This window comes from Poeciliopsis prolifica, unplaced genomic scaffold (genome assembly GCF_027474105.1).
Source record: "Poeciliopsis prolifica strain line A6 unplaced genomic scaffold, Auburn_PproV2 SCAFFOLD008, whole genome shotgun sequence".
Taxonomy (NCBI): domain Eukaryota; kingdom Metazoa; phylum Chordata; class Actinopteri; order Cyprinodontiformes; family Poeciliidae; genus Poeciliopsis; species Poeciliopsis prolifica.
In genome coordinates, this window is record NW_026562383.1 from 8,704,718 (window position 1) to 8,730,432 (window position 25,715).

At 38.8% G+C, this 25,715-nt stretch overlaps 1 protein-coding gene across 4 annotated transcripts; it reads left to right on the forward strand.

The window, feature by feature from the left end:
• On the forward strand, positions 1–25,267 carry LOC129362135 (rap guanine nucleotide exchange factor 4-like). 4 transcript variants are annotated; one of them, XM_055033490.1, is made up of 30 exons: positions 1–110; positions 6,954–7,096; positions 8,626–8,714; positions 9,758–9,904; positions 14,526–14,598; positions 14,706–14,761; positions 15,498–15,604; positions 15,700–15,821; positions 16,218–16,401; positions 16,613–16,697; positions 17,047–17,107; positions 17,856–17,932; positions 18,459–18,605; positions 18,798–18,892; positions 19,469–19,554; positions 20,310–20,388; positions 20,859–21,009; positions 21,108–21,196; positions 21,277–21,304; positions 21,404–21,479; positions 22,035–22,181; positions 22,271–22,368; positions 22,446–22,571; positions 22,679–22,857; positions 22,948–23,038; positions 23,167–23,217; positions 23,310–23,397; positions 23,565–23,629; positions 23,735–23,789; positions 24,135–25,267. In XM_055033490.1, exons 1-30 carry the CDS (start codon positions 43–45, stop codon positions 24,260–24,262), a joined length of 2,991 nt encoding a protein of 996 aa, XP_054889465.1. In that variant the 5' UTR covers positions 1–42; the 3' UTR covers positions 24,263–25,267. The 4 variants fall into 4 exon arrangements, with proteins under 4 accessions (XP_054889465.1, XP_054889468.1, XP_054889466.1 ...); XM_055033493.1 differs by lacking the exons at positions 1–110; positions 6,954–7,096; positions 8,626–8,714; positions 9,758–9,904 and adding exons at positions 12,152–12,613; positions 14,125–14,236; XM_055033491.1 differs by lacking the exons at positions 1–110; positions 6,954–7,096; positions 8,626–8,714; positions 9,758–9,904 and adding an exon at positions 12,152–12,613.
• Positions 25,268–25,715: the final 448 nt, after the last annotated feature.

The following is a 25,715-nucleotide window of genomic DNA, read 5'->3' on the forward strand; positions in this document are numbered from 1 at the left end:
TCTTCCTCCGGCAGCATCACAGCGACGCGCAGCCGGGGAAAGATGGTCGCAGTGCAGGGGTCCCTGAATTCGTCCCCGTCGGCGGAGTGGATCTGTTGTCTGGATAAAAGGTGGGTCTTTTAAAAAGAAAGAAAAGCAACATTCGAGCCACGGCCACCCCGTTTATTCATTCATTCATTCATTCATCTGCTTTTGCATGATTAATCGGAACCGGTGACGGATGCATGTGCAGCGTGACAGCGCAGTGACAGCGTGACGCTCCTCGTTTTCAGCGTTTTTGCGTGTTTTCAATGAAAGTAGGATGTGGTGCGTGTGTGTCCGTGTGTGACAATGCACAGTCCACGCGAAAGAAAATCCCGGTTTTTGTCTGTGTTCAGTCAAAAAGGCGTTGGTGGCCTGAAGGTTCAGCGGGGTGTTGCTGCACTGTGTGGACCGTGACAGACAGGGTGGATGAGCGCCACATGGGTTTTTATCTGTCGGCCGAGACCGATAGTCATATTCACAATGGAACAGCGAACTGTCTGGCGATTGCCTCAGGACGTAGAGGAGAAGAATCACAGCATTTGAGTTCATGCATTTGTTAATACTGGGCATTGTCACATTGCTGCATGCAAAGCTGCCTGTCATATTAGCTGATCAGCCACTGTGACCAACTTACATTCTGTCCTCTTTATGGGTCCATGAAACTAAAGACCTTACTGCGTTATGAACGATGTCTAAAGGAAACACTATGAAGTAGGAGATGTCACTGATTACTGTCTCTGATGGACAAACCCTGATCTATAAGTCCCGCACCCCACTGCTCACACACCCACGCACACTGCGCACACCTCTCAGTCACATTGTCACGTTACCATTGGCAACCTGAAGCTACCATCTTGTCCTCTCATCCACACCTGGAAGGAGACTCTTTGGTAGAGTACTTTCACTGAGCTATGTTTCATCACACTTAGTGGAAATAAGAACCAACTTTTTCAACTTCAACTCTTTTGAGGATAATGAGACTATTTTAGCTTGTGGAATAATTTATCACCAATTGGTGAGAACGAGGCCTTATTTTTAGTCCTCGTTCTGTTTCTTTCTAAGGGGTAGAGTGCCCAAATTGTTTTGGGGTGTAGAGGGGACGAGGGGAAAGGTCACGGCTCTTTAACACCTAGGGTCGGATAATTGTTTACGCAATGCTCTTGGCCATATGTTGTATGTTTACATCTTACAAAACAGTGAAAACAGATGATGTCTGCCTTTTGAGGGCGTTTCAAATGCAGTGAGTCTGCAGTGGTATGTGGGAGTCACTAATGAATGAACTGATGGACAGGACAGGATTTTATAGTGGCGCACTCAGCACTCTTCCTCCACTCCTCTGATTCAGTAAATGTCCAGCGCTTACATGTGACTGTGGGTTTGAGAGCTTTGAGTTGCAGAAACTGTTGATGTGAAGAAGTGAGGAGAGTGGAAGGTGGTGATATAAAGACAGAGACAATTGTTTAATGCAATTTTCCAAAGGCATTTATCGAGAGGGAAATATGCCAGCTTCAATTTTGCCCAAGTCTGTCCTTTCCTGCAACATTTAGATGCAACCCTTCTCAAACACACCTAAGTCAGATTATTGGGCTGTTACACTGCCTCTGAAGGACTAGAAGTAAGATTATTTAAAAATAATCAATGTCTTTAAATAACATTGATTTGTTTTTGACATGCTGATAAGGGAATTCAACTGCGGCCGGCGTGTGCTGGATAAATTTGCTTTGAATTGTTTGTTGTTGCACTAGGCACATTGTACACGGCCCAATCCAGAAGAACATTTCAATCAAATGTCTGATTGAAACAGCAAAACTGAAAATTTTACCAAAATATAACCACTAAAATAATGTAACATGAAATATATTTTAGTCTCCTACAGGCATCGGCTTATTACTGCTATCTAGATGTAAAGTATTATAAGATGTAAACATTGTATTCTGCCTTGCTGTTATTTTAATTTTATGTCAGAGAAAGAGCTCAAGTGACCTGTTTTTTTTGTTGTTGTTGTGCACTGCCAGTAAATTGGCTGAAAGCTGCTGCGCTTTAACCCTGCTTCCAAGAAAAACAATTTCAGTTGTTTGAAAATACCTTAATTCGCCAAAAATGTGGCCGGAAAAATAATGAGTATAATGAATTGTCATATAATTGTTGAATACTGCACAAACGGTATAACTCATTTTCCTGCCCCTTCTGTTTATTTTCTGTCTTCTTGATGCCCCTCAATTTTTCTTTTAAGTTTTTCACACACTGTTCATAAAATCTGTATCAAATTTAGACATCAATAGTCTGTCCAACTGGTTAAATATGTTATTTTTATATTATTCTTAAAACATAGAAACACAATAAATAGTAAAACATTGCATCCAAGCAGCCCCATATGCATATTATTGCAAGTTGCACATGTAAATATTGTGACGACTATTTTGATTTGGTCTGTTCAGAGTTGCTTCTGAAATAGGACACTGACCAAAATATTTGACATGTATTGATAGTTTTGATGATGGAACTCGTCAAAATATAATGTTTGTCTCAATTGTTGACTGTATGTTGTTTTTATGACGTAAAGCACTTTGAACTGCTGAGATGGGCTATATAAATAAACTTGATTGATTGCAGCACTACTGTTAAGAAAAAGCTTAATGTGTGGGTGTCAATGAGAAAGGCAAAGACCTATAATTTCCTACGCTAAACGATCAAATCTTACTACTAATTAGCAGAATATTTCTTCCATTGCTTAGCTCCTTGTATCAACATTTAACTAACAACCAAATGCTGCAGTGATTAGAAATCCTTTACTAATCAATAGAACAAAGAATGGTGTCGAAATGACTTCTGTTTTTTTGTTTTAAATAAAAGCAACACATTTCTTTTGTTTTTGTGATGGTACAGTGAAATGAGGTTATGATGAGAATCGTGTGTGTGTGATGGTTAATAGCTGATGTTTAACAGATTCCCAGGTTGTTCGTGATGTAGATGAATGCTGAAGTAGCTTTATCCGGAAGTGAAAAATCTCTGTTGCACTAATGTAAAACCAGAGAGCACAGGAAATGCATTTTTCCTGTGCTCGTAGTGAAACTACGGTTTGTGAAAAACTGTGTTTTTTTTTTTTTTCACCCAAATCCATTTCCCCAAAACAGTCTGCAGAACACTGAAAGGTGTCTGTCAGTCTTCTCTTTGGGGGGTTGGTTTGTATATGCGCATGCATGAGTGTGTGCACGTGTGTGCAGCATAATTTGTGGTTGAAAGCTGAGATCTCTGCTGACATTAGCATCAGGCTGGGAAGGGTGAGAAAAGAGACATCCTGGAAAAGAGAGGAAGCAAAGATGGAGGGGGGTAGAGTGAAGCAAGGTGAACACCTCTCAGGTCACATTCATGTCAAACTATGAGGTACGCACATTTCTCCTGAGGCAGGAATCTCAGGGCATTTAAAAAGACAAAGAATGAATGAGGAGTCAACGGATTATTGCAGACAGAATTAACAGTTTTGCTGTAGACATGTAGAGCTCTGCAGTCCTACAGAGTTAACCTTTCTGTCTCTTCCTGCTGTAATGCGTGGGAGTCCACCTGTCGAAATCATTAACCCAGACAAGACTGGGCTATGATGCTCTGTCTGAGCTGTGGGGGCCAGCACATAGGCAGACCACTCATGATGAGTCAGAGAGAAGGAGCAGGGAGAATATGGAAGAGATTCATTTAAGTAGGCTTTTCTGTCAGGTATGGAAAAAAAATGAATGAAGCTGGCACATTACTAGGCACACCTGGTCTAGTGTTTGTTTAGACATCTATAGATATCTTCATCTTCAGACATCCTTGTATTTTGCCCTTGCACAGCCTCCACACACTCATATAGGGGAAAGTATTGTCTGCATAGGAGGCAATGCAATGCCTTTGTGTCTGCCACCATAAATAGTTATAATAGGCAAGCCAATTAGTTTTGTTAGTTGGGATGACAATAATACCTCATTGCTTCAGTCTGCTGATTTTGACATCATAACTGATTAGATGCCACATCATACATTTATTTGCTTTGATATTAAAACTTATCAAGGCCATTGTCTGCTTATTTTGAGCTTTTATTGCGTCAAACTCTTAAGAAATTGCAAACCTTAGTGTTCAGTTTCTTTAAATTAAGTGCAAGCAAATGATGTTGAATCCACCTGTACAATGATGCGCTGCAGTTCAAATTGAAGTTCAGAATGAGACCCAGAGCAAATTGAAGTTACTTGGAGTGCAGCATGGTTGTTGGTAATAGATAAATTAGAGTGTTTTTGAAACAACTGAGTTGCTGGGATTTTTTTTACACAAACATTATAGAGACTGGTCTGGCAAAGAGAAACCATCAAATGCCTTGTGATCAGTGATTAAAAGGGAATAAGCAGACTGGTTTGAGATGATAGATAGACGGCAGTAGAGCAAATAAAACACTTGTTGCAGATTGGCTACAGCAGCAGACGACCAATGGGTAACAGATTGGGAAAAACAGCCCCGTCCAAGTGTTGGACCAAATAACGTCTTGAATCAAGTCCCAAGTTCAGCTGCAACATTCACATGGCATGGTCAGAATTTGGAGTAAATAAAATAAAAGCATACATTAATTCTGACCTATATTGGTGGTTGAGACTGGTGGTGGCATTTTAATGGCATGGAATATATATATTTTGCAGACAAAACTATGTATTGTTCCTGACCATGTCCAGCGTTTTATCATGTGCCTGTGATAAGGGGCAGGTCAGTTTGAACCATAATTTCCAAGGGAGTTTTCGGTTACTTTGATAAATTTATTAAATCAGCTCTGCAGGCCAAAAGGGGTCCAAGCCAATAGTAGTGTGATGCACAAAATAATACAGCTGTTATGTGAGTGGTGGTGACAACAAATCTTTGTCAGTAATGGCAAGAAGCAATTTCTTTTGCTGATATAATCACAGAGGCATTTATACTCTTTTGTCTTGCAAGCCATGGTGTAAGGGAAACACACCGGTATAGACAGGCAGAGAAAAATAGATGCTGACTGAAGAAAATTGAATCAGGAGGAAGACGAAGACCAAAAAAGTGCTGGGGGGAGAGCGAGGGAAGATGGTAGAGCTGAAGAGGGGACAGGCATTCTCTCATCAGTGAATGAAGGAGCTCTTTTAGTGCATTAGCTCTTTTGTATGAGGAATTCAGACACACACGCACACACACGCACACACACACAATGATGAGTCACTTGCAAAGAAAAAATAAGTGAATGAGCGCTTTCTAGCTACAGCATGTTTTCCTGTGAGACGTTTTGGCGCCGTAGTTTTTCTTCAGTGCGCCACTGAGCAGAAGGTTTTATCCGTCAGATCATACTTCTGTGTGTTCGCTGCTCACCCTCATAGATTTCACAAGCAGGAGTTGTGGGCGTGCTCAGTGCGATTAGAAGTCTATTAGAAAATAGCACCAGAACAAGGACTTGCATCAACACCCAGTGGGGGGGCCTGTGCGGAAAGAGATGCCGCATGCAGCCCTCTTCTGCTAATGCTAAGAGCATAGGCAGAACAATGAAGCGGCGTGCTTACACACACACACACACACACACACACACACACACACACACACACACACACACAAGCTCACAAAATTGCTAGGATAATATAACAAAAGGACTGTCTTAAGTCATAGCACTACTGGGTCATTTAATTATTTAGGTCAAGACTGCTGATCGCTTTCATCAAGCAATAGCTAATCACAGCATGCTGCAAGGGAGGGATAGACTAGCAACATCCAGGAAGTGGACTTTTATGAGCCCTTCCTCTCCCAATACCACTTCTACTTTTTGTACCTTGTTACCATACACAATAGTAATGTATGGTATTGATGCATTTGAACAATTATTTTCCAGGAATAAATGAGTGTACAAGCAACCACTTTATTAAATTTTATATACAAGAAATAAGTGCCCAAGTTTGAATTTTATGCATATATAATGCAGAGTCAAATTTACACATACAGACTCAAATGCATCATTAATATTTGGCTAAATGTCTCTTAGCAAGTTACAGAAAAACCACATCTTAAATATAGACATCAATGTTCAATATGTTTGAGTTTAGAGCAATTCTAACAGCTTCATCCTTTTCATAACCAGTTCTGATGTGGGTTTGGGATCTTTATGTCATTAAGTTAGAAGATCTAACCTAATTGTGCCTAAAGTTCAACCGTATGCTCACCTTCTGATTTAAGAAGTATACTCAAGAACAACCCAGAGCTCTTCCTACAAAGGAAGATGCTGAAGCGCCTCTATAAAGTGAGTTTAATATGTCATTAGCTAAGAAAGGAGTCCCTGCTCCAAAACTGTCACCTTCAAGTATGACTGAACTCCACAACACACAACACAGTGCAGACTGTCAAGCATGGTGGTGTCTGCATTGTGCTGTGGGTCTGTTTCTGGTCCATTGTGCTAAGTGGATGGAATGATGAAGATGCGGATCTGTCCCCAGATTCTGCGCCTTCATCTGAAATCATCAGCTACATAGGTTTTAACTCGTTTGAACAGAATTATGATTCCAAAAATCAGAGCTGGTTTTGGAATGACTATGCTTAGAACTTATATTGTAATGGAAAACAAATTAATACAACTGAGCTTTCCTAGTTCTGGTAAGGGAACGATAAACCAAAGTAAATTGGTTGTATGTGCAAATAATGAAGATATTTTGCACCAATTTCTTGATTTTATGTTGCATTTTCTGTCCACTATCAGAAAATGACTAAAATTGATCATGAAATCTAATAATGACAGTAATTTATTGTAGTGATGAATCTGAGTATGATTCTCACTGGCACTACAGGTCAATGACTGCTGGTTACAGCTGTACCAGGCAATGAATAAACACAGAAATAAGAACGGTTTGGATATCTTTTTTTACCTTATTCAAGTAGATAACTTTTAAATGTTGATCCTCTTTGCACAGGCCCTCCGAGCGTTCAGGAGAGGATGTGGACATCATACTGACCAGACTGAGAGGAGTCAAAACATTCCAGAGGTTTCCACCTCCGCTCCTGCTCCAGATCTGTACCTGCGCCTTTTATGAATGCCTGGAGAAAGGCATTACATGTATGTACACTAAGATTGTGTTATATGTTTTTTGGCACCTGGACACCTTGGTTCTGAATTTGAGTAATTATGCTGCATTGTCTTCCTCTAGTCCTACAACTCTTTTGAATGATGATGTACTGCGTGTAGAGTAAGATGTTCTTATTCCTTCAATGTGCAGAAATTGAATGGGATGGATTTAATTAATTATCATGGAGAGATTTTCAATAGTGGAGCTCTGTTTTATTCTTTATTCTGTCAAAACACAAACCTGCATATCTAGCAGATATTTTCCTTAAAAAGCAATCCAAAAACAGTTATTGATAATGAGTAATCACAAAGGGTCCATCATTAGGAAGTAAGACATTTTTTATTTCTGTTCATGTGGAAATAGACATCTGCAAAAGATAACTTCTTTCTATAAACTCTGTACAGTTTCTAAAGCCTTTTTGCAAATAAATTGGCATCAGAACACAATTGTGTACAAAATCTTACAGAAAGAAGATAATACAACTAAAAATGCCTTAAAAATATTCAAAATATACGCACCAGATAGCAAAACACTGATTGTTAATGCCAGTGGACAGTTAAGTTGATCTTGATGAGCAGTGTTCATATGTGGCTGACCTGGCTGGAGGCAACAAGCTATTGTCGCTGTCATGTTATACCCCTGCTGCAGATGCACAGTTGTGGAAAGATTGACATTCATTTGCATGGCTGGGTATTTTTTTTTCTGCTGCTCTGATAGCTTTGCAATCTGGTCAGCTCCAAACAAGTATGAGAACAGTTTTATGTTTTATGTCTTCTATTTTTATGTGGGGGCGTCTTCCCTACTTTCCCTAAGCCACAATATTCCAGTTTGAACTAAATAAACCTGGAAATTGCTCTCTACTGCCATAATAATTAAAATTTTAGGCCTGTTTGTTTAATCATTTACCAAATTTTTAATATATTTCGTAGGGTTTTCACATTATATCTAAAAAAAAAAATCACAATTCAAACAATGAAGAAAAAAAGGGCAATTTTGTTAATTTAAAAAACTGCTTATTTTGTCAAAAACCATACTCTTAAAAATCATCTTCAACATATTTCTTTGTGTTGAATATTTTTCTTTATATCTTTTTTTTTATTAAAAAAAGATATTGCATATCATCTTCTGAATGTTTGAATAAATTAAATATGGTGAGGATGTGTTTTTATTTTAAACTGGCTGCCTTACATCTGCAGCACCATTAAATAAATTAAGATATTTCTGAAAATACCATTTATTTTAGGAACTTTACGACTAAGTGAAACATATTTCATAGAATAATTACATATAGATGGATGTTTCAGTGCCTTTGTTTGTGTTACAGTTCATGAATACATGACATTTAAATTTTGTATATCACGTCAAACTACAAAAAAAAAACTTATTTAACACAGAAATGTGGCTTTTATGAAAAGCATGCCACCTTTTTGAAGGTTGTTGTTTTTAAACTCTGACATATATGGGCCTCATCTAAATGCATATTTTAATTTATTGGGTATGTCTCTATTGCTATCTACAGTGTTTCGACAAGGAGACATAGGCACTAGCTGGTATGCTGTTCTGTCTGGCTCCCTGGATGTCAAAGTGTCAGAAACAGCTAATCATCAGGTAAGACCAAGCCTTTCAACTGAAGCAGATCATGTAGTTTGATCATGTAGTTTGTGCTGTGTGTCCATCATTTAAGCCCCAAATTATATTTTTATCATTTAGTGTCGACATAAACTATTCCGTCTTATTCTCTCATACCCATTCAGCTGTAAACGTGTCCTCAGTCTCAGAGAGCCGGTCTTGTCTGACTCCCCTCAATGCTGACATTGTTCTAGTACACTGCTCTGTCCCCGTGGAAATAGTCAGAAAGCAAAACTGCCACAGCACAGAAAACATATCCCCGGAGAATCAAGCTTTCTGATGGACTGGGTACACATTTTGCTTGAAAAACTGTGGAAATAAGGTTCCAGTGTGCAGAAGAATGGCATGTGGGACAGAGGATTTGTTCCAGTTGAAAGACGGAGATAAGAAGCTCCTGTGGTGCAAATCGTCCTATTCATGCTCAGAGCGCTAAAGTGCTATTGGTGGCCTAGTTTCTGTAGCTATATTTGAAATGTCAGTTTAGTTTGGACGGCCGAGGATGTTTATTTAGTTCAATGAAAAATGTTGTCTAAATAAGTAAAAGTAATGATAGATGAGTGAGTGTGTGTATTCTTCATCTGTCACTGCTGTGTGTTACAAATGTGTTACATAGAAAAAGTTACGACAAGATCTTCTTGTCACATCGTAAGTTTTTTTTAAATTTTATTTAAAAAAATGAAAAGAAAATAGTGAAGTGGGAGGAAAGTAAATGGTTTTCAAAACATTTTTAAAAACAAAACTCTCAAAAGTGTGGTGCTGTCACTTTTTAATGAAGTCTTTTGTTAGATCTCTGTCGACTTTGCACAAATGAAGACAGAAGATTAAATTCAAATTAAATTTTTTTCTATCCAGTGGATAGCAAACCAGACTTCATAGGGCTTTTTTTGTATCAGTGGAAGCACTTCCATAAAGGAAAACGAGGTATAGAACTTCTGTGTTGTTCTTGCAAAGTTTATAAATAAACCTAAATTAAGCAAGCATAAATTGCTCGTTGCGTGTTAATTGTCTGTCTGTGTGTTCAGGATGCAGTCACAATCTGCACCCTGGGGATTGGGACAGCCTTCGGGGAGTCCATCCTGGACAACACGCCTCGCCACGCTACCATCGTCAGCAGAGAGACCAGCGAGCTTCTCCGGATCGAACAGAGGGAATTCAAAACCTTGTGGGAGGTGAGATGAAGCAGTCAACAGGTAATAACATTTTACAACCCAATCTGTAAATGAAGATTTAGGCAGGTCAAATTTTTCGCGTTTTGGATTTTGTACTTTTGCAAAGCAGCTTTCTGTTGCAATTGTCCCCTTGACCACAAGAGGGCTGTCCACCATTACGGCCTCTGCTGTTGCTCCTAATAGATGAACACCTCAGGCAACACAACAATGGGTTATTTTAAGAACAGAGGGAGACAAAGGCGTGCATGTACCGCACGTGCCTGTGTTGTTTCTTTATCATAGCTGATGTCAGTTTATTTGTAATTTATATTTTCCATCATTTAACACAAAGCTACGTGTGAGTGTTATTAATAATATAAACCCCACAGTTATAGTAGAATGACCAAAATAAAAAGAGACCAAACAATAACATCCTGAGAGGCTTGGTAGATATTTAGAAATAGATTGCTTGATTTTCTACAGTAATAAATCCAATTGTGTTTAAATACTATATATTAGACAGATTAGCAGCGCAAGACAACAGTATTATACTGTAAAGGCTCAGGTTTTCCTTTATAAAAGAAGAGCATGTACCTGATGATCTTAATTAGACATAATGCAATGTGCAAAGATCCTACAGAGGAAGGCAGTGTGTCGTGGCAGTCTTGCTAACACCCGTCTCTCTGTTGATTTGGTTGAGATTGCTGGCGCAAACAAAATTGAACTTAAACAGAATCGTCTTTATGCAGGATTGCACTTGTAGAGTTGGCTTTGTAGTAGCTGCTTTTGTGAGGGTCTCTCTTGTTGAGACTCCATTCACAAAGTCCCACTCAAGGGAGGTCCTGGCAGCGAGGTGGATCACTTCACTTTGGCTTCACAGTCGTCACCCAGTAACTACTTCAACCTGCTGTCTGCTGAGGTCTCAGGTCCTGACAAATCCAAAGGTTCTAAAGATTTTAAAAGATATATAATCTTTTTATGTTTGTAAATATTTCTTTTCAGTTTTTGTTCAATGTTGCTAACATAAAATCTGCACTTTTCAAAGAGAGATTTCTCTTTAAAAAATGTCTCATGAAAGGTTGGTTAAGATGACCATCCTCTTAAATATCTAATATCACTCACAACAAGTAGTGATTATCCAAAGATTTGAATTTCTCATATTGAAAAATAATATTGTTTTAATTTTAATTATATTCATGCATCACTGTTTAGGTTCTTAAGTGCTTTTTCCCAAACATTGCAAGACACTGTATCATTTTATTTTCACTGGATTGTTATTTTTTGATGATACATGAAATAACAAAACATATTACTAGTCAACGACATATTACAAAAAAATGATCAAACATTTGAGGAGTATGGATACATTTGGCTGCCTCTGTATGTAGATTTGTTCGATCTAGAGGGATGTTTGAATGGAAATGATCTTTCTAGTGCTTATATTAATGCATCTGAAATGTTTAGTCATTTGTAATGCTACTACTCTCCCATAAAACAGATATTACCTTACATAAGTGTACAATAACAGATACACAACAGAAAATTTCTTATTTTTCTCCGTCTAAACTATTTCCTAAAAGACCAGCATGGATTTTTTTTCTTTTTTAGAACCATTGCTGCTTTCTGTCGCCATTAAAAACACATTTATCTCTATCATTAAAAAATAAACCCTTCCCAGTTATATAGCTGCATGAATAAAAATTAAATTCACTGAATCATGGCATCTCCATTCAATGCCTCAGGGACACGTTAGAGTAAGGTAAGGCAATAATTGGTAATTAAACTGTGCGTGTTGCCTTTTTGGGCTCGTAGTGTGTTTGCTTCCTCAATAAGTGCACTCTGGGTCCATATCAGCCGTCTATTTTGGACACAAAGCAGAGCACGTCGCCTGAGGTTGTTCTCCTTTCAGTCTTATCCAGCTCATAGTACGAGGCACTTTGAGTTTCAGGCGTGCGCTAGCGCGTGTGGGCTAATTTGTGTGCACATGCACTTTGAGCACTAGGAAGCTACGAGATGAATGCAGCCGTGTGTTTGATGGAAGGATGAAAGAAGAGGAAGCGCGCTTTGCAATTCTATCAGCAAATAAAAATGGGATAAACATATATATATATATATATATATATATATATATATATATATATATATATATATATATATATATATATATATATATATATATATATATATATATATATATATTGTTGTTTTGTTTTTTAAATGCAAATAAAGCTATATCTAGGAGCTACTCTTGATGATACCCCTGCTGTTCTTCTTGCTTTTGTCTCTTTTTGCTCCTGTGCCCACTTCCCTTTGCCTTCATTGAACTATTTTACAAGCCTTGTTGTGGTTCGCCCACCCTACTCTTCCTCCTCCTGCTCCAGCCTCACCCTTTACTACTCCTGTCTCTGCTGAGCTGCTTTCTCGCCACCTACACCCTCCACTGGAGTAGCTCTGTAATACAGACTCACATCACCCTGGTAACCTGCGAGAGAAAGTGCTCTGGCTCTTGGCTTGATTGCAGCGAGGGAGGGCAGGCGAGAGACAGAGACAGACACTGGGGCAACTGTGTGTGAGGGGAAGAGAGGAAGAGGGAAGTAGAAGGAAAGGAGGAGAGCAGCTTGTTTTGGGCAGGATGCTATCCGGTGGTGTGTGTTTGAATTGTAAAGGAGCAGAGGGCAGCTTGCCGGGGTTTCAGTCCTTTCAGCTTTAGTTTGCTGAGTGTTACTCCAGGTGAGTCTCACTCCTTGGCTATAACACTTTAAGGCAAGTCTGTCTTTATTTCATACTTAATTTAAAAAAAAAAAGTAAACTAATGCTATCTCTATGATGTTTGTTTTGATCATTGGGATGTTGTGTATTGCTCTCTTCTTTTCTGTGATGTAACGGCTTGTATTTGATTTTTTTAAATTCTAATTTGTGGACAGCAAAGGGCTTGTGTCCTTAGGTCAAACAGATGCTCTCTGTTTCTATCTCTGTCACTATGTGTGTTTGCGGTCATCCCCACAAATCCTGGGTTGCCAGATAATGACCTCCTAGTAAAGGACTCTTCCATTCAAGCCTCTGCTACAAAACAAATGTTAAAAATCGGCAAAGAAAATCAATAATAATTTAATGTCAACAGATGTGAGAACAGCATCTGTGTTCGCCGAGTAGCTTAACTGTGCTTTAAGTGCAGCTGCTCTGTGTGTATGCGTGAGTGTGTGTGCATTATATAATGTTAGATGTTCTGCATATAAATGATCTTGGTTGTACAAAAGGCTTTGTTTTGAAAGGCTCTTGAGATTCTGTGTTCAAGTAACATTGTAGGCCTTCAGGAGAGACATGGCTTTAATGAGATTTGATGTTGAATGAATCCCATAACATTGAAAGTCACAAGCGCTAATCTTGTTTTAGTGGTGTAGTAGAACAAGTCTACGTGCCTTTTAAATACGAACACACACACAAGCACAATTTCCTACTCTAACAGGAACTCCAATAGTCCCTTTTCGTTCCCGCTTTGCTGCTTTCTGGAGATGCGGCAATCAATTGGCCAGAATGCAGCAATTAATGGCAATCAGTAGGTAAATCACTTTAAAATCCTTCGTTAAATACTTCAATCAGTTCATTGATTGCATCAAAACTCAAAACTGCCACCACTTTGCTCCTAAATAGAAATATCTTTTTTCTCACATTTTTTGCTGTTAAATAAAAATAAGAAAAAAAAGGGGTGGGGTGGGGGGGAGATGTATTTGGATCAAAATCTTGTAATTCTTTTATTTTCTCATGGATTCTATAACATTCCTATATCAAATAACTTGCACCCCTCTTCTTTTTTGTGTGTGTCCATAGCACCTGAAAATTTAAATTAAAATCAAAATTAGCAGTCCAGTGCCCCTCTACTTATTTGACGGATGAAAACTATACTAATTATCCTGGCTACTTGAGAAAAAAAATTTTTGTCAGTTCATGAAAGGCTGAACTAACAATTTCAGTTTAATACCTGAAATACATTTTGAACACATTGTTAAATCCCATTCATTAAAAAAAAATACAATTATTTAGAAGGCATTTGTACTCTAATTTAAATCTAATGAACAGGTTTGGTCATTGCAAGTTTTTAAGATGGTGTTTTAGTTTTTTTTTTTCCTGGCACACACATGGCCGTTAAGCACAGTACAGATAGTATTGATATGTGTTTAGGATCATCATCCAGTTTGAATGCTCATCTGTGTCAAAGTCTGACCCAAATTGTTACTTTTGAGGCTGGTAAGGATCTCTAAGAACCAACCAGAAACCACTACCATTGCAAGAAGTTTGTTTGGAGAATGGGAGGTGAAGATATCAAGCAAGGTGGTGGCAGCATCATTTCTTCAGGTACATCAACAGTGGTAGATTGTGTCACATCACACAAAGTTACATGGTTGAAGCTTAAACCCTTTTGGATTTTCCAACAGAACAATGATCCCAAAAGAACATAAAAACCTGGTACAGAGGATAAACGAAACTAAACCACAAAGTCCTTGTTTTTAAAACTACATCAAGTATTTATCTTTCGATATCATCCCATAAAAAACAGTTGAAGTGCACAACTGAAAGATTCCAGTTTGTGCTTCAACAGTCTGGCGTTTTAAATTGTCTTTGGTCTGATTTGTTTTCCCAATAGAAGTATCGTCAGAGCCTGGCTGGATTGTTGGCCCCTCCTTATGGAGCCATGGAGAGTGGATCCAACAACGACAGTACGTAGAGCCATAAATGATTGAAAAACATAAGAGGCACAGCCATAGGATGGGTTTTGCTTGGCTTTTCTTAAATCAACTATTCTAAAAATAGTTTTTCTCCTCAGGACTGACAGACAAAGACAATATGAACTCAGACTCTGGAAACAAAGCTCATAACAAGGTAAATATTTCCAGTATTTCCCAGTTTGGCCTTAAAGGTTTTTTTAATAACTGAAAAAACAAAGACAATTACTTTTGTTTTGGCTTCAATTCTTTGCTTGCTGCAGTTTTGGTGTGACAAAAAACTGAGAAGCACATATTTTTTTGCTGTTATCTCTCTCTACAAGTTATCAGGAAGATCATTAACATGAACATTTTTATTAATGCTTCCATTCATATTTTATTTCTTCATAAATCTGAGAAAAGTTGCCTCCTATATTCTACAATCCAGTTGTTGATTTTATGCAAACTTTTGAATGTCTTATTGAATTAACCAGAATAGTAAAATGAATTATCACACTGATGACTCATAGTTTTGATGTTCTGTAGATATGCTAATGCTAGCTAATGCATGCACATCGAAGACAGATCCCATCTGCCCAATTAACATGCTTTCCTTTGTTGTTTTCAGGAGCAACTCTCTGTGCGTGTGCATGTGTATGCACAGCTCACTTATATTCTTATAAGAGCTTGACAGAGAAATGGGATCGGTTTTTTTTTAAATACATCTCTGGTTTTATGGTTACACTATTTCGCTCATGATAATCTTATGGGCAAACGTTCAAATGGCAAGCTCTAATCTCATCAGGCTGATGAAAACAATCTATTTACCTCCCCGATTTAGATTCAAATTGGAAATGTGGGCTCCTACACTTCTTGAACACAACATTTCCAGAGTTCTTCTGTGGGTTCTGCAGGTTCCCTCAGAGAAGCTGCAGAGAGCAGGGAAGGTCCTACGTAATGCCATCCTGTCCAGAGCGCCGCACATGATTCGTGACAGAAAATATCACCTCAAAACATACAGGTGCGTTCTGCAGATTAACCCGTTTGGTTCTAAATGCTTTAGTCTGGATCGTCTCTATCCGGTGTTTGAAGCATGCGTTCACACATTTGTTGCAGGCAATGCTGTGTAGGGACTGAGCTGGTGGACTGGTTAGTGATGCAGAGTGCCTGTGTGCTCACACGCTCCCATGCTGTTGGGATGTGGCAGGCGCTGCTAGAAGAAGGAGTGCTTAATCATGGTAATTTAAACTCACTTCATTTTGCCAGATAGGCTTAAGCATGTGAAAAAGCATGTTTTTATCCTATAAAGACGACCAAAGAAAATTTGAAAAACGGGAAATATCTAAAAAATTGCAGTGATTAGTTTATCATTCTCAGTATTGTCCGATGTAGTTCACCTGCAGCATATTGCAATTTCCCACAAGTAAAATTAAAAACCTTTTTTTCTTTTTATTAAGTTCAACTATCCAGATATAGGTTTATTTAATTCATGCAACCAGTAGCTTGAGTTCCAGTCTGGTTCCATAGTTTGGAAATTAAATGTTCATTAAAAGATGCATATTATAATCAGAGATTTAAAAAAAACTGACACTTTTTATAGTGTATTAAATTGTGCACACTTTTGCGCTGCTCAGTGGACCAGGAACTGGGCTTCCACGACAAATACCTGTTCTATCGATTCCTTGATGACGAGGAGGAGGACACACCGCTGCCCAGTGAAGAAGAGAAGAGGGAGAGTGAGGAAGAGCTGCCAGAGACCATCCTGTTTCTGGCTCAGATCGGCCCAGACGCTCTGCTGCGCATGATTTTAAGGAAGCCGTAAGGAGCCACTTTGCATTATTTGCTGCACTGTAAATGTAGTCGAGAGAGACTGGTGGAACAATTTTGCTGAAATTCAAGTTTTCAGGAACGTCTAAAAGGAAAAATAATCTCTAAAGATTATGTGCGACATTAATTGTACAGATGTGAAGTTGAGGGCATGCAGAAAACCAGGAGGGTTCATTCTGATGAAGCCTCTGTGTGTCTGTAGGCCAGGGCAGAGGACAGCAGATGACCTGGAAATCATCTACGATGAGCTGCTTCACATCAAGGCCTTATCTCACCTCTCCAACACTGTGAGTCCTTGTTTCACTTTTGGTTTTCCTTAGAACAGCTTGACAGAGTTTTCTTGATCCTCTTAGGGAAGTGTTGAAATTCAAGTCAGCTCATAAAGGTTTCCTTTTGTGTTAGGTGATTTGGTGACTCAAACTGAAAATGTGGTTGTAATCAAATCAAAATGTCACTATTGATATTAATATCATCATGTTCAGTGATGATTGATCACAGTGATGACTGGCCTTCCATTAAGATTAGGAGTCTCCATGTGTGGCCATTGTTAAGAAAACATTGATAGTTTTCATTAAACCCTGGAATATAAACAGAGGTGGTACAGATTTATGGTTTTTCTGTGTTTTTTGTTTGCAGGTGAAGAGGGAACTGGCAAGCGTTGTGATTTTTGAATCACATGCAAAAGCTGGAACTGTGTGTAAGTTTTGTGTTACTAGGGTGCATTGTAAACATTTTGCTCAAAATTGACTTTTATACAAATTTGTTCCTTTTCTTCTATAGTTTTAGTGAATCCTGTATCAATAATCTAATTAAGTTGGTGTTAAAAGTTGTTCATACCTGAGGTGACATAATCTGTCAATTAATTTTTCAAATGAAAATCAGAACATTTGTTTAAAATTTGTATTCAGCCATTTTACACTGAGGCCACTGAATAAAATCTGATGCAACCAATTTTCTTCAAAAATATATGCTAGCTGTTTGTAGTTCCATCTAATCATAAATTCAGCTTTCTTGTGAAGTTTTGCTTGACAACATCAGTGAACAGCATCATGACAAACAAGGAGCACACCAAATAGTTCAGGAGGAAAGTTGAGGAAGGTTCTAAATCAGAGTCTTTTATAAAACAACGTGCCAAGCTTTGGACACGACAAATAATGTGGGAGAAAGAGATCTGACACAAAATTTGCTTCTTGGCCAACATGCAAAACACAATTTGTGTCACAAAGCATTAAGGATACAATGCTGTAGGACTCCTTTTCTTCAGCTGCTACTAGAACCTGTTAGTCTGTCACCTAAATTTACAAAAAAAATAAATAAATGTGACACTTACCAGTTTGTGGTTCAACAAAATTAAATAAAAAGAAAACATGCATTTACCTACATGACTGAGTAAAGATGATTATATATGTCTCTGATATTTGTGTGTGTGTTTTTTTATTTCCCAGTGTTCAACCAAGGAGAGGAGGGCACCTCTTGGTACATCATTCAGAAGGGCTCTGTAAACGTGGTCATCTATGGCAAGGTAGGTAGGAGTATCTGGATGCATTCAACCACTGGCTGGACATCGGCTGGTGTGTTTTCATTGTTTGGATTTTCACACACGAGCCTTTTTATGGTTTTCCTCTTCATCTGAAAGCATTTCATCTGTCTGTAATGGATGAGAAGTTATCCTATCTGACCTGAACAGAAAAACAACACAAGAGCATTTGGGCTCTTTGGAGATGGGAAACACCAGCACGCAGTTTGGCAAAAACATCCAGGACCCAGCTTGACTCATCCCAATGACTAACTGGCCTGATGGATTGCATGCATAGACAAAAATCCCACCATGCTTACTTGTGTGCAAACAAATGCTGCGGATGCACGCTGCGATCACACATTCACATTTATAATTGGCTCTTTGCAAATGAGCAGACAGACTGATGATTCATCGCTGCCTGTCTGCTGTCTCTTCTGGGCTCCAGATGACTCTCAGGCCTCCTTCGTGTCGGAGGTCATTCGCGTCTGACTGCGACCTTCTCTCTGTGTACATTTTGTGGATGTTTTAGGGAGTGGTGTGCACACTCCATGAGGGGGATGACTTTGGCAAGCTCGCCCTGGTTACAGATTCACCTCGCGCTGCCTCCATCGTCCTGAGAGAGGACAACTGCCACTTCCTCCGTGTGGATAAGGAGGACTTCAACAGGATACTCAGGGTTGGACTTTTTTTTTTTTTTACAGACCCCTCAAAACATTTAGTTACCTCTTTTAAAAATATTCATGGGAGTTTTTTGATTAGATATAATAAACATTGTTGCTAAGAGTTTGTCTCCCTCCTATGTCGGGTCAGCTGTACTGCACTGCAGAGCCTATATTTACACTGATGCTGTTCTAAATATATTCTGTAGGATGTGGAAGCCAACACAGTGCGTTTGAAAGAGCATGAACAAGCTGTACTGGTTTTAGAGAAGAGCCACAGGGCGTCCACGTTGGGAAGCATCAAGTAAGTGATACGTGTGGATCCAAAAATAATGCCCACGGTTATCTTAATTATTTTTGGAGGATGAGATCAGATCACCTCGATCCTGGCATCTACTGCCACACTGGATCATCATCCACTACTCTAAAATGACTTTCAGCATGGCGTAAACATTTACTTACATGAGTCTGTTTGAAGCCATAAATACACTGCAGTTCAACAGTTGAGAATTAGAGTCAAATTGTCCAAATTGAGAAGATGAAAACTCACAAACCTATTAGGTTTGTTTTATTTTTATATATTTGAGGCTAGTATGTCATTAACCTAATTTTTGGAGCATGCAGAGTGCTTAACAAGTCTTATAATCAAAATGTAAATAAATACAAATTTAATGCAGAAATGTAATGTTTCAATTGTTGACTTTGAATTGCCTTGTTGCTGAAATGTTCTGTGCAAATAAGATTTGATTTGATTTTGAGTTTACTTAGCGATTGATTATTTAACTTCTGGTTTATAAAAAAATTCCCAAAATAGGCAACATTATACTTTCTCTAAGTGTCAATTTTTTTCAGTGCTTTTCAAATTTCTTGTTTTTTGCAGATACACTGTGATATCAGGAACGCCAGAGAAGATTCTTGAGCACTTCCTGGAGACTATGAGACTGGACATTCATCACAACGAACCAGGTAACGGTGGAGAAAAATAAATACAAGATACAGGAGGTTTGTCAACGTTTCATTGATTGGAAAGATACTCAAAAACTGTAGAACTGAAAATTAAATAGATGACCCAACTGTGATAATTAGAAATAAAAAGTTTAAAGCAATTAGTAACTGTAAGCAGGGATATTCGGTTATAAATCAGAAACAGCTTAGGGAAGAGACAAGAGACTGTAGAAAAATATGTAAAAAAACATAAAATAATAAGAAAAAAAATGAAACAAACTAAACCCAAAGCTAGAAACAAATAATTGTCCCAACCATCAAAAATACTGAAAATAGCAGCAGTGTCTTTTGGTTTATGCTCATGTTCAAAATGTTTTTCTAGTAAAATATCATTACAACACTACTATGAAGATGATTGGTCTAATGCTGTGGAGATTAACCAATCAGATGTTAACAGCAGTTTTTCAGTGCTGCTGAAAGAACTGCAGCACAGAAACTTTGATGATGGCGCATTTTAATTAATTAAAATCTAATTTAAATATTTAATGTTAAACATTCACTGTTGACTTAATAATTTTCTGATGTACCGAATGATCTGTTTAATGATTATAGACCTTTTGGGCCTTTGTACATCCATCTAGTAGGAAGGATCTTTACAGTTAGTTCCATTATTATTACCTTTTGAAACTCTTTTTTTGTTGTGTTGTTGTTGTGCTTTGCGATGCTCTTCTCTGTCCCCTGACTCTGTTCTGTCTGTTGTTTCTCTTACCTTTTAGACCCAGCAGTGGATGATTTTGTTCTCATGCACTGTGTCTTCATGCCAAACAGCCAGCTATGCCCTCTACTAATGGCACAATATCCTATTTTATGTTGCTCTTCAAACCTGTCATGTGTTAGGGTTAGTGTGATGTCCTATGAATGTAATGCATGCAAAACAGTTTGCATTGTATTAACTCTTGTAGCTCTCGTCATTAACAATCAGGCAACCAGAATCTTTGTTTTTTCCAGAATTGTATGAAATCCCCGTATTTTACCAGAATCAAATCAAAGGTCCTGGTCTTTCTCCTTTTTTTTTTCTTTCTTTTTGTTTTTGGAATGCCATAATACATATTTTCTTGACGTAGCTTTAATCAATGCATGCAATAACTCATAAGTGAAGTCTTGACTGAAGGAGAAATAACTTGAATTCTGATTGATCCTGTTTTAATTCAGCCCAAAACATTGATGTAAAATCAACATCTTACATAAAATAAAATCTTTAAGTTCAGTAGGCTGTTGGATGAGTGTTACTTTTTACTTGTCGTTCTCCTTAACCCTGGGTGTACCTACCATGTGGTCTCTCCTCCGGGCTCTGAACAGGAGAGGCTGGAGTACACACTCAACAATAAAAGGAGGGCCCTCATTCTGACCCTGCGCTGGGCGAACACACACACCTACCTGCTACAGGAGGAGCCTGCTGCAATCTCTTTCCTGGAGGTTAATATAGCATAATTTAAAAAGTATATATTTTTAATGAAGCCAGGTACTTGGCTGCCTCTGGACCTCTGCGCGGTCTGACTTGTTGTTCCCTGAAGGAGCTGTACGGAAGTGTGTCCAATGATTCTCGGACACTGAGAGGTCTCAAAGACTTGGTGCCTGACCTGGAGAAAGTGGTGAAGTTACAGTATGCATCAGCCTCTCAATTTAAATCGTTAAGTGTGATTTCTTTAAGCTTGAAGCTACATTTGTTGATTTTCTTTGCAGCTCAGAGGAAGTCAAATCAACTAAAAAGGTTTGCAAAGACCAGCGATGAGTATCACTGTTCACTGATTGTGCTATGCTTATGCCAACTGCACCGCAGTAATGTGGGTAATGTCATGTGATTCAACAGAAGACCCTGATTCGACAGTTCAGCAATGGGGAGGAACGGCTGCAGAAGAAACAGCCAATCAGGAATCAAGATGATAGTAAGTCGCCTTGTAATAACTTGACACTGACAGCATCTTAGTAGATTGCTATGAAATTTACTGGCTAGAAAAATGTGTCACAATTCAAATTCCACAAATATTGAATAATAAAACTGTTTTTGTCACATTTAAGTGTGAGGCGGTAATAAGAAGAGACAGCAGAAATAAGACCTGGTCTCACACGTCAAGCAGAATTGCCTTTAGAATTTTTAAAAATACATTTTAGGCCACTTTTGTTTTGGTAAAGATGTCTGAAAACCATTGAAATAATTCATATGTTATAGGCCGAGTTGAACTTTGGGCTGAAAAGTGCAACAAAAACCATCAGTAATGCAGGAATTTATTTCAAGGCTTGTTTACCATTGCTTTCAGGAATTATCGGCCAGGGTGATAAATATCTTACAGGATTTATTCTTATGTCTACAAGTTTTAAAAGCCAAAACATCGCAGTTGTCAGATTAGACAACTGCAATGTCTAATCTGACATCGCAGTTTAGAAGCTAGCTAACTCTTACCATGCCTTGGTTCTTCAATTATTTTTCTGCCTGTGTGAAGTCCTCTTGAAGGTCTACTGCAGTGACCACACCTACACCACTATCAGGATTCCAGTGGCAGCGACCGGGAAGGAGGTCATCAGCGCTGTGACGGACAAACTAGGCACCACCGAGGAGCTGCTGCTGGTCCACCTCAGCTCTGCTGGTGGTGAGAAAACAGAACACAGAGCATCTAGAAATATATTTTAGATTATAAATCATGTAATATGATTTTCCCCCCCCCTTTGTCTGTGACAGAAAAGCAGATGTTGAAACCTAATGACGTGTCAGTATTTTCTACGTCGAGCATAAACGGTCGTCTGTTTGCCTGTCCTCGAGAGCAGCTCGGCAGGCTGGTGAGCGATTAATGTGACTGCTGTCCTCTTGTCTCAGCGAATTTATAAAGACACAAACGTGTTCCTGTTTGTGACAGGCTCCTCTTCCGGACCAGGAAGGCCCGTCTGCTGGCTCCATGTCAACCTTTGAGTTGATGAGCTCCAAGGACTTGGCCTATCAGATGACCATGTTCGACTGGGAGCTGTTCAGCTGCGTTCATGAGGTACTGTGTGCTGAAAGTCTTGTGTTTCTTGGTAAGATAAAGAAGACATAAAACAGGTTTCATGACTGTGACGTGTGTCTGTGTGTTTTGTCTGTGCTTTCCTTCAGCATGAGCTGCTCTACCACACGTTTGGACGCCACAGCTTCAGAAGAACCACGGCTAATCTGGACTTGTTCCTGAGGAGATTCAACCAGGTTCAGCTGTGGGTGGTCACTGAGGTCTGCCTCTGCACTCAGCTCAGCAAGAGAGTGCAGCTTCTTAAGAAATTCATCAAGATAGCTGCACAGTGAGTACATTTAGTGAATGTAAAAGATATTGGCAGATATCAGCAAAAAATGTCAGCTTTTATCACACGTATTCCCTTTGTTGTCTGTAGCTGTCGAGAATTTAAGAACCTCAATTCATTCTTTGCCATCATTATGGGGATGAGCAACCCTGCTGTCAGCAGGCTGAGCCAGACATGGGAGGTAAAGCTTTCAGCAAAACCAACTAATCCAAGAGTTAATCTACTGTAAACCTAATCTACATAAGAACTGTAGAAAAATCTCCTGTCATATAGATTCTGTTGTTTTGTTTTTTATTTTGTCTTTGACAGAAACTCCCCACCAAGTTTAAGAAGTTTTATGCAGAGTTTGAGAGCATGATGGTGAGCTTTGCGATGAAATGCCTTATTAACATTGTCTTACCGTTGCCTTTATGTTTTTTAGAAATTAACCTGGCTTCTCTGTTTTACAACAGGACCCGTCGAGAAACCACCGATCTTACAGACTTACTGTTACCAAGCTGGAGCCACCAATCATCCCCTTCATGCCGCTGCTTCTCAAAGGTGTGTCGTCTCTGCTATAGTTAAAAAAATACACACAAACACACAGATTCAGCTGGCATTTTAAACAAGGAAAACTTTGAGACACAAATTGTCTTCAAAGTGCTCCAAATATGCAACATGTTGCTCTTTTTGTTGCTAATAGATGATCTCTGCTGCCTTCTTTACAGACATGACTTTTACACATGAGGGCAACAAGACTTTTATTGATAATATGGTCAATTTTGAGAAAATGGTGAGTTCCTTTCATCTTAAAAAGTCAGATAAATATTTTTCTGACTGTGTCAAAGTTCCTCCTGTTCAGACATAATAATCTAACACACTGGTATCGTTTCATCAGCGTATTATAGCAAACACAATTCGACAAGTGAAACACTGTCGAAGCCAGCCATTCAGTAAGTTTTGTACATTGTTAAACAGCAGTACTATTGGTGTTTTGCTCCCTTTTTTCCCATATTGTCACATTGCAACAACCAAATTTCAGTGTTTGGTGTGTAGGGATGTTAACATATAGCCTTACATGCGTAGCATAATATATTTTGTTACATCTGAATGCAAATTGCTTTATTAGAGCATCAGTGTAATGCATGCTGCACAAGCTCTGTGATGCTATATCTCATAAAACCCCTATAAACAGATTAAAGATTGTGGTTGCAACGTGACAAATGTGAAATATGTGAAAGGAGCGCGAATACTTTCAGCCAGGCTGCAGTACCAAATGTTTCTCTGTGCTCCGTCAGATCCTGACATTTGCCAGCCAAACAAGAACCAGGCGGAGGTGCGGGGCTACGTTAGGAAACTCTGTGTGATCGACAACCAGAGGGCTCTAACGCAGCTCTCCTACAGGCTGGAGCCTCGGCGGACATGAACCGCAAACCCTCCACCGCCAACGCCTTCGCTCTGTGACGTTAGCGTAAAGTACACAAACGTGTCACCTGTTTGACACAACTCAACAAGTGGACTTGTAGTAGCAAATCACAGCAGTGGTTCCTAGAACTATGACGGGCCGCCATGGCTCGAGGACTCATACTGTGCCGTAAAACGCCTCCTGCTGCTGGACTGGAAGGAAACCGTTTCAGCTGTTCTCCCGTTGCTCTGTCTTAAATCCTTGACCGATTGTTTATATCGTACCAGTTAGTACTGTTTTACAGACCTGCTAGATAGATCTGTAGTGTATAGAACGTGAATCAAATATCCTGCATGGTTGAACTTCATAGGCTTTGTGTTCTATACAGTGGATTTCTATCAGAGTGTCTTGTATTGTTGTGTTAAACCCAGAGGAAGCAGAGTTTATAATGAAAGACTGTACCTGCCTGTTGAACCAACTTCCCACTTACCGACGTTAGTGTTTTAGACTTTTTTTTAAATATCCTATTATATACAGAAATCTGAAAGTACATATTTGCCTAATAATCTAAATTATTCTAATCAAAGTATTTGAAACCTGTAGGATTATACATGTCACATTTAAAGTGATTTAACAGAGTATTAGTTTGATCAGAGCCCTGAAGGTGTTACAAAGTGTTTAAGAGGGATACTAAAGTATTACATTTGAAGTAAAAGAGATAAAAAGTAGTGTCTCTTGGAAAATGCAATTGCCTGATTAGATCTATAGATCTGTTGTGATTTTTAGTTGACCTGTTAAAGGGAACCTCAGTCTTATTTACCAGTTATGTTCAATCTGTGTGGTTTTATTTTTGTACTTGTACATTCGGAGTGCGTGTCGTTCTATTTTTCGTTTGATCTCAGGATCTTTTCCTGTGACGATGTGTTGAGAAATTCTGTAGCTTTTTTCCCCAAAAAGCTGCCTGTAAGGTGTATTGTATGTGTAGTCTGCCTTGTAAATAAATAAAAAAAAAACCCTGCAAATTTATCAGTGTTGATGACTCAATAATACTGCAATTTGTCCCATGTGAATTGGGTCTAGTTTGCGTAAGCTACAAATTATATTTAACATGAGCTGATTGAGTTTATAGAAAAGTCTGGCTTGTAGGATATGGTGCCGCGTCTGAGCAAGTTTATTGCGTTTGCCCTCAAAAAACTGGAAGGAAGTGACCATTAAAACTACAAATCCAGACTTCATCACTGAGAACGAGGGCAGATGCACCCGTCATTCAATTGCGGTTCTTATCTGGATCAGTTGGTTTAAAACTGCTTAATGAGGGATTGTCCATAGTTAGGGATACATCCTGTAAGAGGATTTTGGAAATTGTTTAAAGTCAACTGCTGATCGCTGGCTAATGGACAGAAAAATAAATCCCTACAAACTGCTCTGATACACATTGTGAGCTCCTGAAGCTGTCGCTCCCTTAAACACAGTT